This window comes from Schistocerca cancellata, chromosome 4 (genome assembly GCF_023864275.1).
Source record: "Schistocerca cancellata isolate TAMUIC-IGC-003103 chromosome 4, iqSchCanc2.1, whole genome shotgun sequence".
Classification (NCBI taxonomy): Eukaryota; Metazoa; Arthropoda; class Insecta; order Orthoptera; family Acrididae; genus Schistocerca; species Schistocerca cancellata.
This window is the reverse complement of record NC_064629.1, coordinates 276,895,762-276,914,022: the sequence shown is the minus strand read 5'-3', so window position 1 is coordinate 276,914,022 and position 18,261 is coordinate 276,895,762. Positions and strand designations below refer to the sequence as shown.

Here is an 18,261-nt window from a genome sequence, read left to right as displayed (position 1 = left end):
GATGGTTCAAACCCACATCATGATTTAGGTTTTCCATGATGTCCCTAAATCGCTTCAGGCAAATGGTCCCTTTGAAAGGGCATGGCCGACTACCTTCCTCGCCCTTACCTAATCTACATCTACATTTATACTCCGCAAGCCACCCAACGGTGTGTGGCGGAGGGCACTTTACGTGCCACTGTCATTACCTCCCTTTTCTGTTCCAGTCGCGTATGGTTCGCGGGAAGAACGACTGTCTGTAAGCCTCCATGTGCGCTTGAATCCCTCTAATTTTACATTCGTGATCTCCTTGGGAGGTATAAGTAGGGGGAACCAATATATTCGATACCTCATCCAGAAACGCACCCTCTCGAAACCTGGCAAGCAAGCTACACCGTGATGCAGAGCGCCTCTCTTGCAGAGTCTGCCACTTGAGTTTTCTAAACATCTCCGTAACGCTATTATCACGGTTACCAAATAACCCTGTGACGAAACGCACCGCTCTTCTTTGGATCTTCTCTAATCTCTTCTGTCAACCTGACCTGGTATGGATCCCACACTGATGAGCAATACTCAAGTATAGGTCGAACGAGTGTTTTATAAGCCATCTCCTTTGTTGATGGACTACATTTTCTAAGGACTCTCCGAATGAATCTCAACCTGGTACCCGCCTTACCAACAATTAATTTTATATGATCATTCCACTTCAAATCGTTCCGCATGCATACTCCCAGATATTTTACAGAAGTAACTGCTACCAGTGTTTGTTCCACTATCATATAATCATACAATAAAGGATCCTTCTTTCTATGTATTCGCAATACATTACATTTGTCTATGTTAAGGGTCAGTTGCCACTCCCTGCACCAAGTGCCTATCCGCTGCAGATCTTCCTGCATTTCACTACAATTTTCTAATGCTGCAACTTCTCTGTATACTACAGCATCATCCGCGAAAAGCTGCATGGAACTTTCGACACTATCTACTAGGTCATTTATATATATTGTGAAAAGCAATGGTCCCATAACACTCCCCTGTGGCACGCCAGAGGTTACTTTAATGTCTGTAGACGTCTCTCTATTGATAACAACATGCTGTGTTGTGTTTGCTAAAAACTCTTCAATCCAGCCACACAGCTGGTCTGATATTCTGTAGGCTCTTACTTTGTTTATCAGGCGACAGTGCAGAACTGTATCGAACGCCTTCCAGAAGTCAAGGAAAATAGCATCTACCTGGGAGCCTGTATCTAATATTTTCTGGGTCTCATGAACAAATAAAGCGAGTTGGGTCTCACATGGTCGCTGTTTCCGGAATCCATGTTGATTCCTACAGAGTAGATTCTGGGTTTCCAAAAACGACATGATATGTGAGCAAAAAACATGTTCTAAAAGTCTACAACAGATAGACATCAGAGATATAGGTCTATAGTTTTGCGCATCTGCTCGACGACCCTTCTTGAAGACTGGGACTACCTGTGCTCTTTTCTAATCATTTGGAACCTTCCGTTCCTCTAGAGACTTGCGGTACACGGCTGTTAGAAGGGGGGCAAGTTCTTTCGCATACTCTGTGTAGAATCGAATTGGTATCCCGTCAGGTCCAGTGGACTTTCCTCTGTTGAGTGATTCCAGTTGCTTTTCTGTTCTTTGGACACTAATTTCAATGTCAGCCATTTTTTCGTTTGTGCGAGGATTTAGAGAAGGAACTGCAGTGCGGTCTTCCTCTGTGAAACAGCTTTGGAAAAAGGTGTTTAGTATTTCAGCTTTACGTGTGTCATCCTCTGTTTCAATGCCATCATCATCCCGAAGTGTCTCGATATGCTATTTCGAGCCACTTACTGATTTAACATAAGACCAGAACTTCGTAGGATTTTCTGTCAAGTCGGTACATAGAATTTTACTTTCAAATTCACTGAACGCTTCACGCATAGCCCTCAGTCCGACAGGACCGATAACCTCGCTGTTTGGTCCTCTCCTCCAAATCAGCCAGCCAACCAACCAACCAACAACCCCCCCCCCCCCCCCCCCCACCCACCCACCCAGCCACCCACCCACCCACCCGCTATCTGGTTTCTGTACAAGTTGTATATAAGCTTTCACTCCCTGTATTTTGCCCCTGCAACCTTAAGATTTTCAAAGAGTGGAGTCTGGTCGATGTTTTCAAAAGCTTTCTCCAAGCCTGCAAAAGCTATAAACGTAAGCTTACCTTCTGTTAACCCATCTTCTAAGATATTAACACCCTTTCAGCACCTTCTTTCTTTGGAATTGAAATTGTTACATTCTTCTTGAAGTCTAGGAGTATTTCACCTGGTGCGAATATCTTGCATGCCAGGTGAAATAGTTAAGTTACGGCTGGCTTTCCCAAGGATATCAGTAGTTCTGAAGGAATGATGTCCACTCGAGGGACCTAGTTTAGACTTAGGTCTTTAGTGCTCTTTCAAATTTTTCTCATAGTACCATATCTCCTATGTTATCTTCTACTCCTCTTCCCTTTCTATAACATAACCTTCAAGTTCATTTCCCTTCTATAGCTCCTCTGTGTACTCCCACTTTCAGGTTTTCGTTATTTGCTTTGGGCTGACTTTCCATCTCAGCTCTTGATACCGCTTTTCTTCTTTCCAAACATGTCTTCAGAGTTTCCTGTAGGCCGTATGTATCTTTCCCCTAGTTCTGTGTACTTCTGTACTCCTACATTTGTCCTTTAGCCTTTGTTGCGTGGCCATTTTGCATTTCATGTCAATTTCATTTTTTTAGATGATTGTATTCCCTTTTGCCTGCTTCATTTGCTGCATTTTTATATTTTCTCCATTCATCAATTAAATTCAATGTCACTTATGATGTCAAAGGATTTCTACAAGGCTATGTCTTTTTACCTATTTGATCTTCTGCTGTCTTCACTATTTCATCTCTCAAAACTTCCCATTCCTCTTTTACTGTATCGTTGCCTAATTCTCCCTCTGAAATTCTCAGCAACCTCTGGTTCTCTAAACTTATTCTGGTCCCATCTTAATTTCATGCTTTTTTGCAATTTCTTTATTTTTAATACACAGTTCATTACCAGTAAATTGTGGTCACAGTCCACACCTGGCCCTGGAAATGTGTTACAATTTAAACGCTGGTTCTTAAATCTGTCTTACCATTACATAAACAGTCTGAAACCACCTGGTGTCTACAGGGCTCTTCCACATATACAGCCTTCTTTCATGCTTCTTAAACCAAGTGTTAATGATGATTAAATAATGCTCTGTTCAAAATTCTTCCAGGCAGTTTCCTCCTTCATTTATTTCCCCAAGTCCATATTCACATACTATTTTACCATCTCTTCCTACTACAGAATTAGTCCCCCATTGCAATTAAATTTTCCTCTAATTTAACTATCTGAATAGTTTCTTGTATTTCATCATACATCTTTCAATCTCATCATCTACAGAGCTAGTTGGCATATAAACTTGTACTACTGTGTTCAGTATTGGCTTCTTGTCTCTCTTGCCTATGATAATGTGTACACTACGCTGTTCATAGTAGGTTATCCACATTCCTATTTCTTATTCATTATTAGACCTGCTGCTGCATTACCCCTATTTGATTTTGTATTTATAAATGTGTACTCACCTGACCAGAAGTCCTGTTCATCCTTACACTGAACTTCACTAATCCCAACTATATCTTAATTTCAACCTGTTCACTTCCATTCTTAAATTTTCTAACCTGTCTGTCTGGTTAAGGGATCTATACTCCAGTTAAAATTACTTTGTGATGGACTTTCCAGCAAGTTGAGTGGTAGGGGCCTGCTGCCATCCAGTTGTAAATTTTCCTCTAGCACTGCATGCTTGCTTTATTGCCTGTTTTGTAGGTTACATGCAGTGCCTTGTGAAGAGTGGCTGGCTGCACATCAGTATCATTGTTCCCCACAACTACAATCTGCCAGTCACAAAGTAATTTTCATTGGAGTATAACAGTCCATGCTCTGACCCATACATTGCCCATTTTGTTTTTCCTGATGACGTCCTCTGAGTAGTCCCTGCCTGGAGATCCAAATGGGGGACTGTTTTACCTGTAGAATATTTTACCCAGGAGGATGCCATCATTTAACCACACAGTAGTGCTGCATGCTGTAGAGAAAAATAATGAAGTTTTCCCCTTGCTTTCAGCAGTTCACATTACCAGCACAGCAAGACGATGTTGGTTGATATTATAAAGCCAGATCAGGCATTCATCCAGGCTGTTGCCCCTGCAGCTACTGAAAAGGCTGTTGCCCCATTTAAGGGATCACACATGTATCTGGCCTGTCAGCAGGCATCTAGGTACAGCTTTCTGTATTGTTGGGGCTCGCAAGCCACCCCACCGCAGCCTGGTCCATTGCTCACTGGGAGGGGGAGAAGGGAGGCAGGGATGTGGTGGTATAAACCCTTTTTTTTGTGTTCCCCATGACAGGCTTTTTGATATATTTTGTATCCATATCATTGTCAAGTATCATAATGTTAGCACCATACCTTTTATCACACATGTTATTGCTATGCTTCATATATATATTTTTTAGGATCTTGTGTACTATTTCAGTTATGGATGTGAGTGTATGAATTTTAAGATTTCTTGCAGAAAGAGACTTGGTCCCCTAAGAAGAAAAAAAGTATTAGCCATACACTGCACACATAAAACTGTTGCACATTACTCGTTTAAGTTCTGTTGAGTTTCCTTTCTCATGCCTGTATATATTCCAATCTAACGACTTAACAGTAATTGTTCATCATCTCCTTGTGCCTAAGAAATTTGCAGAACGACAAAATTTCAACAGGTATTGATACCTTATCTTAAATCCCCCTCCCCCAACTGAAATTTTGGCTTTTCTGTCCATAATGGATTACAGTTATCTCTACATTGGGCATTCCTGCATTTTTAGTCTAACACATTAACTGACCTAACTACTGATTTTCTGTCTTAAGGACATTTTTCTTCTTTATGGCATTAAATTCCATCACTCTGTGTGTAATGTCTGCTGCTTCTCTGTTATTCATTGGACTCGAGTGCTCTGCATCTTTACCACTTTCATCTTGCTGTTGCAATTTTTTTAGTACATATATTTCACAAAGGTTGTCATAAAATAATTCTTTTTTTTGTACATGTCATAACAATGGATTGACATAGCAATTGCTGGGTTGCTTTTTTTCATCTGTCTCCAACTTAAAGGAATAGCGTTTTCGTATCTCTCTTTTTTTCTCATTTAGTAATGATTTATTTCAAAGGTTTGACTTGCCATAATGTTCTATCACCTTCACTATTTATATTATGAATATAATAGAGGGAAACATTCCACGTGGGAAAAATATATTTAAAAAGAAAGATGATGAGACTTACCCAACAAAAGCGCTGGCAGGTCGATAGACACACAAATAAACACAAACATACACACAAAACTCTAGCTTTCGCAACCAACGGTTGCCTCGTCAGGAAAGAGGGAAGGAGAAGGAAAGACAAAAGGATATGGGTTTTAAGGGAGAGGGTAAGGAGTCATTCCAATCCCGGGAGCGGAAAGACTTACCTTAGGGGGAAAAAAGGACAGGTATACACTCGCACACACACACATATCCATCCATACATACAAGACACAAGCAGACATTTGTAAATGGTTACATTAAGAATGTGGAATGAGTTATTTTACTTTCATGTCACAAATTAATTTGTACTCCCAGTTATATTCTGAACATTTCTAAGTGTTTCTCTTTGTAAAAAAGAAAATGTCTGCTTGTGTCTTGTATGTATGGATGGATATGTGTGTGTGTGCGAGTGTATACCTGTCCTTTTTTCCCCCTAAGGTAAGTCTTTCCGCTCCCGGGATTGGAATGACTCCTTACCCTCTCCCTTAAAACCCATATCCTTTTGTCTTTCCTTCTCCTTCCCTCTTTCCTGACGAGGCAACCGTTGGTTGCGAAAGCTAGAGTTTTGTGTGTATGTTTGTGTTTATTTGTGTGTCTATCGACCTGCCAGCGCTTTTGTTGGGTAAGTCTCATCATCTTTCTTTTTAAATATATTTTTCACTATTTATATTCTTGCATTTGTCCAGTAAAAACATTCAGATCCTGTGCATATTAACAACCTAGTAAGTTAGTTTCATGTCCCATGGGTCATTTTGCATGATAGATCGTAATGACGTGGAATTGAGTTATTTTACTTTCACATCACAAATTAGTTCGTACCCATGGTTACATTAAGAATGTGGAATGAGTTATTTTACTTTCATGTCACAAATTAATTTGTACTCCCAGTTATATTCTGAACATTTCTAAGTGTTTCTCTTTGTAAAAAAGAAAAAAGACACACAGATATGAGTTAGTAATTCCTACCCAATATCTTTTACACATTACAAAATATAAGTTGCAAAGGAGAAACTTTCTCAGTTTGTTATAAAATTTTAGTTTCCTGTCTGTCAGATATTTTATATCACTGGGTACGTGATCAAAAATTTTTGTTGCAGCGTTGTGCATCCCCTTTTGTGCTAAAGACAACCTTAATATGGAGTAATGAATGTCATTTGTCCTTCTGGTGGTGTAATTACATATCTTATCATTCCTTCTGAACTATAATGGATTATTTACAACAATCTTCATGAGGTACATATACTGTGAAGCAGTAGTCAAAATGCCCAACTCCCTAAACATATGTCTACAAGGTGATTGTGGGTGAGCACCATATTTTATTCTTACTACACATTTTTGCACAATGAAGACTTTCCTTCTTAAAGATGAGGTATCCCAGAACATTATTCCATATGACATTATGGAATGATAATGTGCAAAATACATAAACTTACTGGTTTGTGACTCTCCAAGATTTTCAATGATTCTAAGCAAAATATGGCTGAAGGAAGTTGTTTTAGGAGTTCCAAAATGGTTTTTTTTTTTTCCAATTTAAATTCTGATCAATATGACGTATTTACTCGAATCTAAGCCACACCTGAAAAATGAGACTCTAAATCGAGGAAAAAAAAATTTCCCGAATCTAAGCCGCACCTGAAATTTGAGACTCGAAATTCAAGAGGGAGAAAAGTTTTGGGCCGCACCTCCAAGTCGAAACAAAGTTGGTCCATTGTAATATGAGACACAATTTAGGTCGAATGTATGACGATGCAGCTACTGTAGTTTGGTTCAAGTCGTAAGCTTAGCAGTTAAGCTTTGCCAGGTAGCCATTGCTATGCATCAGACGCTCCATCCGTATTTATACGGGTACCCTTCCTTTTTCACGTGCTTCGTCTGGTTTTAATCGATTGCTTATTTTTCTTTGATCTGGTAAATGCCGTTCTCTTTGTTATAGGTGTTTACGTCACTCTAAGCTGAAAATGCATTACTGTACTGTGGCATGCATTGTTTGTCACATTCTGATAATGAGTGTTTACGGCCTGTCGCCGCTCGCGGCATGGGTTGCGTTTGAGTGCGCTACCACCACTCACAATTAAAAAAAAAAAAAAAAGAGAGAGAGAGAGAGAGAGAGAGAGAGAGAGAGAGAGAGAGGAATCGTCTCATTAGCGAAACAATGGCAAGAGACTGCTATTTGTTGTTACTTACACTGCTGCTTTCTTTGATAATGATCAGCAGGAACCAAATAATAGACTGCATGTGATAGATGTTCTGAACGAGAGTTTAGCGAAAATTTTTCTCCGTTTGAAAATCTTTGCAGACGCCTCTTTAGTACATTACATTCTGCACAGAAATTAGAGTCATATTAGATTTAAAAATCTAATCAATTGCTGTGCTTCATTTCTGACCGTATCACTATTAGGCATAAGAATAATACGAATATAAACATGACATGTATGTATATTCTTCTGCGGTTGCTGATGTCTCACTCTAGTTTCGTAGTTTATTAGGCAGACAGGATTTAAATGAGATAGCAGCAGACACGAAAGGATACATGGCAAAATGTTTATATTTGTATTATTTTTATGGTGAAGAGAATACTGCATGTGATTCACAATTCATAAAAGTTCCTATTAGCAACCATCTCTTCTCACAGATAGGAAGAAATTCAGTACGTAGAGTTGGCCATATTGACAAACATCCCAAACAGTCTTGCCAGTCGGATTTTCGTAGTACATTGAAATGCTGCTACATTTGAAGATGAACAATACGGAATTTGTATTTACTTCGTTGGATAATGTATGAAAATGCAGTGGTCGAAACTCGGGGTGAAGAAAAAAAGAGCTCATCTTCCACCATTTTTTTAAATTTATTTACTGACTGAGATTTTGGTGCCAGTATTTATCTTTGTGACTGCAAAGCAAGCCTGTGTACTGCTACATATATTCGACGGCAGAACTTAGTTGTGGCGGCACCTACCATCATTTTTCAGAACTTCCGCTTACTTTGCACTCAATTCAAAGCCGCAGGTGGTTTTTTGGATTACAAAAACCGGAAAAAAAGTGCGGCTTAGATTCAAGTAAATACGGTAGACCCATAAGAATTTTGAGTTTCCACACACTCTATTTTTTCTTGACCATGTGTTGCACTTATCATTGGTGTAATATCTTTAGATGTGCAGAACTGAATATGTCGTGTCTTTTTAAAATTGAGAGTGAGACTATTTGCAGAAAAACCAGTCAAAGATACTCTTAAGAACTTCATTTACCATTTCTTCTGTTTCTGTATGTATGCTTGGCTTGAGTACAATACTACTGACATCTGCAAAAAGAACTAATTCTGGTTGTTTTATACTAGACAGAAGATCGCTTACATATATGAGGAATAGTAGTGCACCTAAAATTAAACCTTGGGGAACCCCATACGTAATTTCTGAACCCCATACGTAATTTCTTCTGAGTCAGAATGATGTCTCTGGACTATATTGGTTGAATTACTAAGTACAACTTCCTGCATGTGGATATTATCCATTGTTTGGCTATACTATCACTCCCATAAAACAACAATTTATCTAAGAGAATACTGTGATTCACACAGTCAAATGGTTACAGAAAATGCCAACCAGCACTATTATATTACATAATGCTTGGAAAATCTGATGAGTGAATGTGTAAATGGCATTCTCAGTAGAGCAACCCTTCTGAAACCTGAACTCTGATTTGGTAAGGATACTGTTGTTGCGAAGGTGAGATACTATTCTAGAATACATCATCTTCTCAAAAATTTTGGAGAATGATGTCGACAATGAAACATGTTAGTAGTTATTGATATCTCTCATATCACCTTTCTAAAAGACGGGTTTAACAAGGGCATATTTCAATTTCTCTGGACAAATGCCTCGAGTTAGTGAAGCATTACATATTTCAAAGACGACTGAACTTATTACATGGGAACAAATTTTTAGTACCCTATTGGAAACACCATCAAAAGCAGATAAGCTTTTATTTTTGAGAGAATATATAATTTTCTTAATTTCAGAAGGAGATGTTGGTGATATATTCATATGATTGAATTTTATGTAAGACACATTTTCACCATAGTGCTGTAATTTTGTTCTTGAACTGTTCCTACCTATGCTTTCTACCATATTTAAGAAATAATTATTGAATGCATTTCCTACCTGTGTCTTATCATTTATAGCCCTTCCATTCAATTCAGTAATGATGTTGTCTTGTTCTGTGGCTGGTTGTCCTATCTCTTTCCACTGCATTTCATATAGCCTTAAGTCTGTTGTTGGAAGTTTTTCTAGTGTGCAACTATTGCAGGATCCCTGCTTGTTCTTGCTAAAAGAGACATTTCCAATTTCCTTTCACCAGATACTTTAATCCCTCTAGTGATCCATGGTTTTCTACTTGGCTGTTTAGTGTCCTTTCTGATGAGTTTATGTGGAAAGCTATTTTCAAATGATGATATGAATTTATAATGGAGTAGACTAAATTTTATGTTAACATTTGGTTCATTATAAATTACATCCCATGTCATCCCCTATAAACTAGTCTTAAAAATTTTTGTCGTGGAGTCATTAATTATTCTAAATGATTACCAGTGAGGAGTATCGGTACTGTAAGGAGTCATGTTATTTATCTTGACTAATTGTGCATCATGATCAGAGAGAGCATTTGTTACTGGGTATACAGTTATTTTCTTACGTTGAGCTTCACCAAAGAAAACATTATCAGTTAGGGTCCTACTGGCTTTACCTATCTGTGTTGGAAAGTTAATTACTGAGACCAAATTGTGGGATCCAAATAAGGTTTCCAGATCATTTTTTGTGTCATAATCCTTTAGAAAATCTACATTGAAGTTGCCACAGGCTATTAACTGCTTGCTGCTGTCTGACATCACAGTAAGGAATCCAGATTCCTCATAAATAGTTCAAACTTTCCCAGTGGGGAATACCATTAAGTGGGGTATACCATTAAGTTACAATGAAAACTGACCTATTTTTCAGCATTAATTCACAAGCACATACTTCTATGTGCAAATTGAATCAAGTACATCTATCTGTGTAGCACCCACTTCAACCAGATGACAGCAAAGTGTGTCATGTAATAGACTTCACGAAACATTAATAGCAATAGGGAACCATCCTGAATTGTGACCCCTCAGCTGCCATCCGAAATTCCGGACATCTATTAAGCGTTGGATCTTGATTGACAGCATCACAGATGTGTTAGTTAGGAATGAGGTGAGGTGAGCTGTGATCTAGAACAGAAGCATCCTTACGTCCATGAAGGTTTCTTAAACTGTTCTCTGATACAGACACGAAAGTGATGGGTTGAGATATTGTCTGGCATAAACTATATGACAGTTACTGAAGCAAATTTTAAATCTAAACTAACACCATTTTTTTCTGGACAATGCCTTCCATCCCAAAGATGAATATTTAACTAAACACTGGTAGCGTGTGTATTGTAGTAGAAAAATATGTTTACTTTGTTGTCAAATTTGTGTTTCATTTGTAACATGAATAGAGACAAAGAACATATGTTCATTTTTATTTCATTTACACCACTGTGCTATTTTTAATATTGCTTAAATGGCCAGTATGTAGCTATAAACACAAATAAAAAATTATATGTTGAAGCAGCAAAGAAACTGGTATAGGCGTGCGTATTCAAATACAGAGATATGTAAACAGGCAGAATATGATGCTGCGGTCGGCAACACCCATATAAGACAAGTGCCTTGCCCAGTCCTTGTGCATGAGTGGAGGGACACAGCATCTCCAAGGTAGCAATGAAGTGCAGATTTTCTCATATGACCATTTCACAAATGTACTGTGAGTATCAGGAATCCGGTAAAATGTCAAATCTCTGACATCAATGTGACTGGAAAAAGTTCCTGCAAGAACGGGACCATTGACGACTGAAGAGAATCGTTCAGTGTGACAGAAGTGCAACCCTTTCACAACTTGCTGCAGATTTCTGTGCTGGGCTATCAACAAATGTCAGCGTGCAAACCATTCAGTGAAACATCATCAGTATGGGCTTTCAGAACCAAAGGCCCACTCGTGTACCCTTGATTACTGCACAACACAACGGTTTATGCCCTGCTTGGGCCCATCAACGGCGACATTGGACTGTTGATGACTGGAAACATATTGCCTGGTCGGACGAGCCTCGTTTCAAACTGTATTGAGCAGGTGGATGTGTATGGGTATTTAGACAACCTCATGAATCCATGGACCCTGCATGTCAGCAGGGTGCAGGCTTTGTAATGGCATGGTGCATGTGCAGTTGGAGTGATATGGGACCCCTGATACATCTAGATACGACTCTGACAGATAACATGCATGTAGGGATACTGTCTGATCACCTGCATCTATTCGTGTCCGTTGGTCCTTCCGATGGACTTGGAAAATTCCAGCAGGACTATGCAACACTCCACGCTTCCAGAATTGCTACAGATTGGCTCCAGGAACACACTTCTGAATTTAAATACTTCCGCTGGCCACCAAACTCGCCAGACATGAACATTAATGAGTATATATGGGACACCTTGCAGTGTGCTGTTCAGAAAAGATTTGTACCCTCTCATACTCATATGTATGTATGGACAACCTTGCAGGATTCATAGTGTCAGTCCCCTCCAGCACTACTTCAGACAATAGTCAAGTCCATGCCACATCGTGTTGTGGTACTTCTGCATGTTCGTGGGGACCCTACACAAATTGGGCAGGTGTACCAGTTTCTTTGGCTCTTCAGTGTATATTTTTTGACCGGAAATTCACTTGTCCCACAGCATTACAATATAAATTGGTGCAAATGATGTATCCAATAATGTAATTAACTAACTGAAGGCACACACAGCCCATGGGAAAGTGATGATTCTGGATAGCATTGCTATTCACCAGTGTTTTTCTGCATTGAGTATGTGATTTGATACCCATTACCTAGTCTATCTGCGTTTACAATCCATAGTGAGGGGGAGGGGAGGGGGGCAAAAGTGTGTATTGACTGATTGTGAGCAGATGGTTATTAAAGAGGATTGTGATGAAAAAGAAGTTTGACATAGAAAACAGCCAAAGTTGCAAAATTCAGTTTTTTATCTAATTAATGACTAGTTTTGGGTTCTCTGAACCCATTTTCAAATCATCCTATGACATGGAAAGTGAAAATTACAGTTTTATAGTCATAAATTAAATAAAAAACTGAACCTTGCAACTTCGGCTGTTTTCTGCATCAGACTCATCAACACAACTTGCTTTCCCATTATTGATCCAGTGTGCTGGAAATCCATAAGCTGCAAAAGTCACTGCAGAACTTGAGTGTTGCACTTGTGAATTCTGTCAACTTGAAAACAACACAAAGGGAGCCCCATCAGCGGGGATGTGCAGGACGATCTGGAATTCCTAAACAACCCATCAGTGATGCAAATGCCTGCAACAGCAAAACATGGTGCTCAAACTATAAAATGTGGGCTATGGAGCAATGAAAGAAACTAATCTGGTTAGAAGGTCTTGTTTCACACTATTTCCAATTTCCTGCCGAGTTTACATCCATAGAGTGAAACATGGTGTGTGCTTGGTGATGACTTTGGCAGCCATATCGTGGTATTCCATGGACCCTGTGATTACTCTGTGAGGTCGCATTACTGCCAAAGATTATGTTACCAGTTTGGCTGATCGAGTCCATCCCACCGTACAATGTTTTTCCCCCAGTGCTGATGCTGTGTTCCAAGACAACAGGGTCCCTGTTCACACAACTCGCATCATCCAGGACTGATTTTGTGAGCACAAGGATAAATTGTTGCATCTCCCCTGGTTACCACAGCCGCCAGATCTCAATATTGTTGAGTCTTTGTGGTTTACTTAGGAGAGAAGAATATATGATCACTATCCACCTCCATCATTGTTACCTGATGCCCTCAATTTTGCAGGAAGATGGGTATAAGATTACCTGAAAACCACACAAGACCTGTATTTATCCATTCTGAGACAACTGGAAGCTGTTTTGAATGCCACTGGGTTTCCTACACCGTATAGGTCATGGTAATGTCATGTTTTTCTGGTGTTTCCGTATTTTGGTTCGACTCTTCTATACTCGTCTTCCTCTCCCTGCCCATACCTGCACCCCTTTCTCTCTCCTTTTCCCCTTTTTTGTTATTCGTTCCTTGCCTTATTCTTTCTATTTTTGATTTTGTAATCAATCTTGATTTGGAACTTTGTCCCTTCTATCATTTGCGAACTGAAGCTGGCACTGTGCTTAATAATTTACTATATTTCGTATCCTATTCTCTCTGACACATTTTCCTTCATTTTAACATCCCTTCCTCCACGACACTATAGATCTTTCTTATCTGTTAGTGTTGATTTTTTATTTATGTGAATGTGAACAGTTATAGAATGGTTCGCCTATATTATGATGTCATAAGTAGTTGGTTTAGAAGTATGTGTAAGTAATTTATAGTATGAAGTTCAGTTTATTCATTTATAAATAGTTGTGTGAATAGGTCTATAATTTTTCTAAAACATTAGCAAATATTTTTGTTTTCAACAAAATGTGAAATGTTTTAAGTTGTTGATGTAATCATGTCATCTTAAAATGAAGTATATAATCATTTGCTGAAGTATATAATTTGTTATTAAACATAGCCAGAGAAAACATTTTCTCCCTGGATGGGTCTGAGTTTGGTCTTAAAAAGCTCACAAATATCATATCTTTGGAAAGACATGTGGTGAATTTTTCAACCCTCAGGCTATATATTCTAAAAGTGTTGCTTAAACTTCAATTTATTGTGCAGGGTCTGGATGTTTTGGAAATCATGAGAAACATCAATGAATTTGTGTGCCAGTACTTGTACAATTTGAACAATCAAATTTTCATTCAGCATTCGAGCAGTAACAAGCATCTCAACACAATTAACATTCGCCATATAGCAAATTCAATCAGAACTCATGGGACTGGAATTATGAACACTGCAGTGAGTATTATTTAGATATGTAGAACTGACATAAACAAAATAAGAATATGTTTATTGTACTTGTAAATTAAATATATAATTTTGTATCATTAGCAAGTGGTTTAAACTGTGCTAATCTTGTAGTATGTAATGTAATAATATTAATAATAGTTTTTTATGTGGTAGCACTTCCTGTTCCAATATCCACGTGACTGCAATTATATGACTTCATTTCTCATCATCAAAATCAGTGTCATTCATAGTAGCAACTTTCTCCTGTGAAGTGCAGGCATGCAGATAAGGGTACAGTCATCAGTGGATGATGGTTCCCTGTTAAACTAATCTTTTGTGGAAATGCCTAGGAGTTGTTGACACTAAATTAAAATTAATTGATGATTTTTTTTGTTTGGAGACGCATTGAACTTATTGTTGTAACCTCTTCAGGGATAAGTTGTATTAATAATTTCAATTCAGACAATTTTACACTATATTTCAGATGTTAGGCAGTCACTACAAATGTGTTGTTGGTACAATTGTATTGTCCAGCAATGAAAACAAGAAGTGGCCACATTTGTGTACGTGGTGCAAAGCAGGTTATATAAGCGTAAACATGATGGAATACATAAAGAAACTAAGAAATGTTGTAAAGGCAAAATTCAACCAACAAGAAATTGTTCATATTAGTTATTGTGGGAGAACTCCATACATTCCAGGCAAACTAGCATTTTACATTTTTTTTTGCAAATATATCTGGCTCTTCTTTTGCAGTTTTTATCTCTGCCCTTAGGGGACTCTTACATTCCTTCTTTGCTACTCCATCCAACCTTATATCTGTAAAACATCCAAGGTGTTGCTTTTTCTTCAAGCGAGCAAAGTCGGGGGTGCTTGATGGTCTGCCATGCTTTCGTCACACACTTGAAGCTCTACTGAAAATAATTCCTGTGTTTACCAGGACAACATTATAAAAGTGAGAAAAATATTCTCAAATAAAACTTATTGCTCTTACAGTGTGAGGATAACGTGCCACCATATGGTCAGTCATATCTACTCTTCCCATAAATTTGTTGTAGCGTGCTACGGCACAGGGACTTTCTATTTCTATGTGAGCATGGCTCTTCACTTCCCATCTTTTGACTTTATCAGTTGGTGCCACATCAGGAAAGGTAGATACCACATGGACAGTGTTTCTGTTCCCCCATCGCACAACTGTTACATTGTCGTTAGATGTAGCTGTAGACATTGAAACCTGACCTGATTTTATTAGAGCTTTGCTGTTAGTTGGTTTATCCTCTGCACCCTGTAATCTGCAGTCTGTTCAACCTTATGGTTTCCATTACATGAATTTTCTTTTGCTTCAGGTATGAAAACAGTGAGGTTTTTGTGAGCAGATTGTCACAAAGTAGTCTTTCCTTTTACCCTTGGCACATTCTTACAATAGTTTTCCCAGTAGGACCAATGTTAGGGTGTATTGTGGTAGCCTGTTTCTGCTTTTTCCCTTGTGATGTCCCACAAAACTGTCACATATCCAACTGAGCTAGAGCAGATGCACACAGACAGTTACCTACACTGACATTCCAACCACCACCCACAACAAAAGAAAGGCATAGCTACACTTTGAATCCCCACTTCTTGCATCTAGACTTAACCTACTGTTTTGCCCTGCTCCTGCCCTTGAAGGGGATTCTCATTTCATTTACAGATTGATACTCAGTATGAGTTACTGTCTCTGAGAATATCCGCTTCAGTATGTCCAAAATGGGTTTCACTGTAACAAAACTGTCAGTGCTATTTTCAGGAATATTATCAGTGACCACAAAATGCATTTTTTTTTTATTTTCTCAAATATCTTCAGTTACAAAATGTCAGCAATAAGAATCCTCAAAGCAGGGTTACTTGACCAGTGCATACGGTAGTTAGAGTAATTTATATATGTCATAATCAAATTAATTGCTAAGAAGCAAGGAGTTTCACTTACTGTTCAATTTGAAATACGTGGTTGTGAGGCAATATTTAAACAATTCTGAAAAATCAGAAGGAAAAATCTGATTCAGCTGTTGCAACACTTCATTAAGTGGAACCATACTGAATAGCGACACCACATCAAAACTAATATGTCTTCCAGCTGTACCACAATGCCATTTAATTTACTGATAAAATGTGCTGAATTCTTGATATATGAATCCGATTGGCTCACATATGGTTGTAATAATGCTGTCATCAAGAACTCACAGTATTGTCTCACAACCACGTATTTCAAATGGAACAAAGAGTTCTATGGTCAGACATATGGTGTCGCTATGGGGAGTCCCTTAAGCCCAATTATAGCGAACTTCATTATGGAAAAATTCGAGGAGCAGGCATTGGAAGCTGTGAACAAGAAACTGAAATCTGGTTCCATTATGTGGAGGCTATGTTTGTTTTGTACAGTGTGGCGGGAAGGAACTGAATTGTTTTCACAAACATCTGAATTGGGTCATTCAGAACATTCAGTTTACCATGTAGGAGGCAGCAAGTGGAAGATCAAATTTTCTTCATGTGCTAGTTTCCAAGAAAGAAGATGGTAGCTTAGGCCACACAGTTTATGGAAAACGCACGCACACAGACGTTTACCTACACTGAGATTCCAACCACCACCCACAACAAAAGCAAGGCATCATAAAAACGTTGGCAGATAGAGCAAGGAAAATCTGCAAAACAGAGCTGCTTGACGCAGAATTAAAACATCTCACCAATGCATCAGTCAAGAATGGTTATTCATTCACTGAGGTGAATAGTGTGTTAAGACCAACACGTAGAAATGAAAGCAATGCTAAAGCACCATTGAAATTAAAAGTTTTCATGCCATTTAAGGACGTAACTAACTGGATAGAAAAAAATCTTGAAAAAATGGAGTAATTTACACACCGACACGCAAGATACAAGATCACCTTAAATCGGCCAAGGATGCTCACCAACCGCTTGAGAAAGCTGGAATTTATAGGATAATGTGTAGCTGTGGGGTGTCAAGCAACTAGAGGAGATTGACAGATCAGCTGTTGCAGAACGTGCTATGCAGCCAGGGAACCGCCACATTCATTTTGATAGGACTCGTCCTGTCAGCTACAAGCAGATACCATGAAGGGCTGTACAGAGAGGTCATAGAGATTACAAAACACCCAAGGAATTTCAGTAGGTAGGTGGACGGCATGAAATTGAATGACATTTGGATTCCAGTGCTGCTGCTGCTGCTGATGATGATGATGATGATGATGATGATGATGTGTACCAGTCTTTCATCATGGGATGATAGCAACAGCAGACAACAGCAGTCGACAGTGGCCGATAGCGCTCATGTAGCCAAAACATGTGATGTCACGCCACTGTGCAGAAGCAGAATTTTGCTGTAGTCAGTAGTGAGCCAGGGTGTAAATCAGACATTCTAAAAAGCTACGATACCCCTTGAAACTGTCCTCCGCAGATGGGGATGAAACATTGGGTTTTAAGGTGAAATCCTTTCAAGCAAAGCGTAATAGCCTGGAACATTTTATTAATTGTGAATTTCTTCACTGTGAATCTATAGTTTATAACCAATAAATTGTGGTCAGAGTCCACATCTGGCCCTGGAAGTGTCTTACAATTTAAAATCTGGTTCTGAAATCTCTGTCTTGCCCTTACCTTCCAGTGTCTCCAGGTCTCTTCCACATGTATTTTTTTCGTGCATCTTAAACCAAGTTTTAACAGTGATTAAATTATGCTCTGTGCAAAACTCTACCAGGCGCCTTCCACTTTCATTCCTTTCCCCCCAGTTCACATTCACCTACTAGTTTTCCTACTAATGAACACTATTAAATTTTCATCTCCTTTAACTATCTGAATAATTTCTTTCATTTCATCATACATTTCTTCAATCTCTTCTTCATCTATAGAGTTAGTTGCCATATAAACTTCTGTGGTAGATGTGGGCTTTGTGCCTATCTTGGCTACAATAATGC

General features: G+C 38.7%; 1 protein-coding gene across 2 annotated transcripts in view; it reads left to right on the top strand.

The window, feature by feature from the left end:
- The window catches only part of LOC126183498 (WASH complex subunit 4), a 179,968-nt gene that overhangs the window by 108,497 nt on the left and 53,210 nt on the right, over positions 1–18,261 (top strand). For both annotated transcript variants that reach the window (XM_049925535.1, XM_049925536.1), the window contains exon 14: positions 14,132–14,311. In XM_049925535.1, coding sequence (XP_049781492.1) covers positions 14,132–14,311 — 180 coding nt within the window. The remainder of the gene's footprint in view (positions 1–14,131; positions 14,312–18,261) is intronic.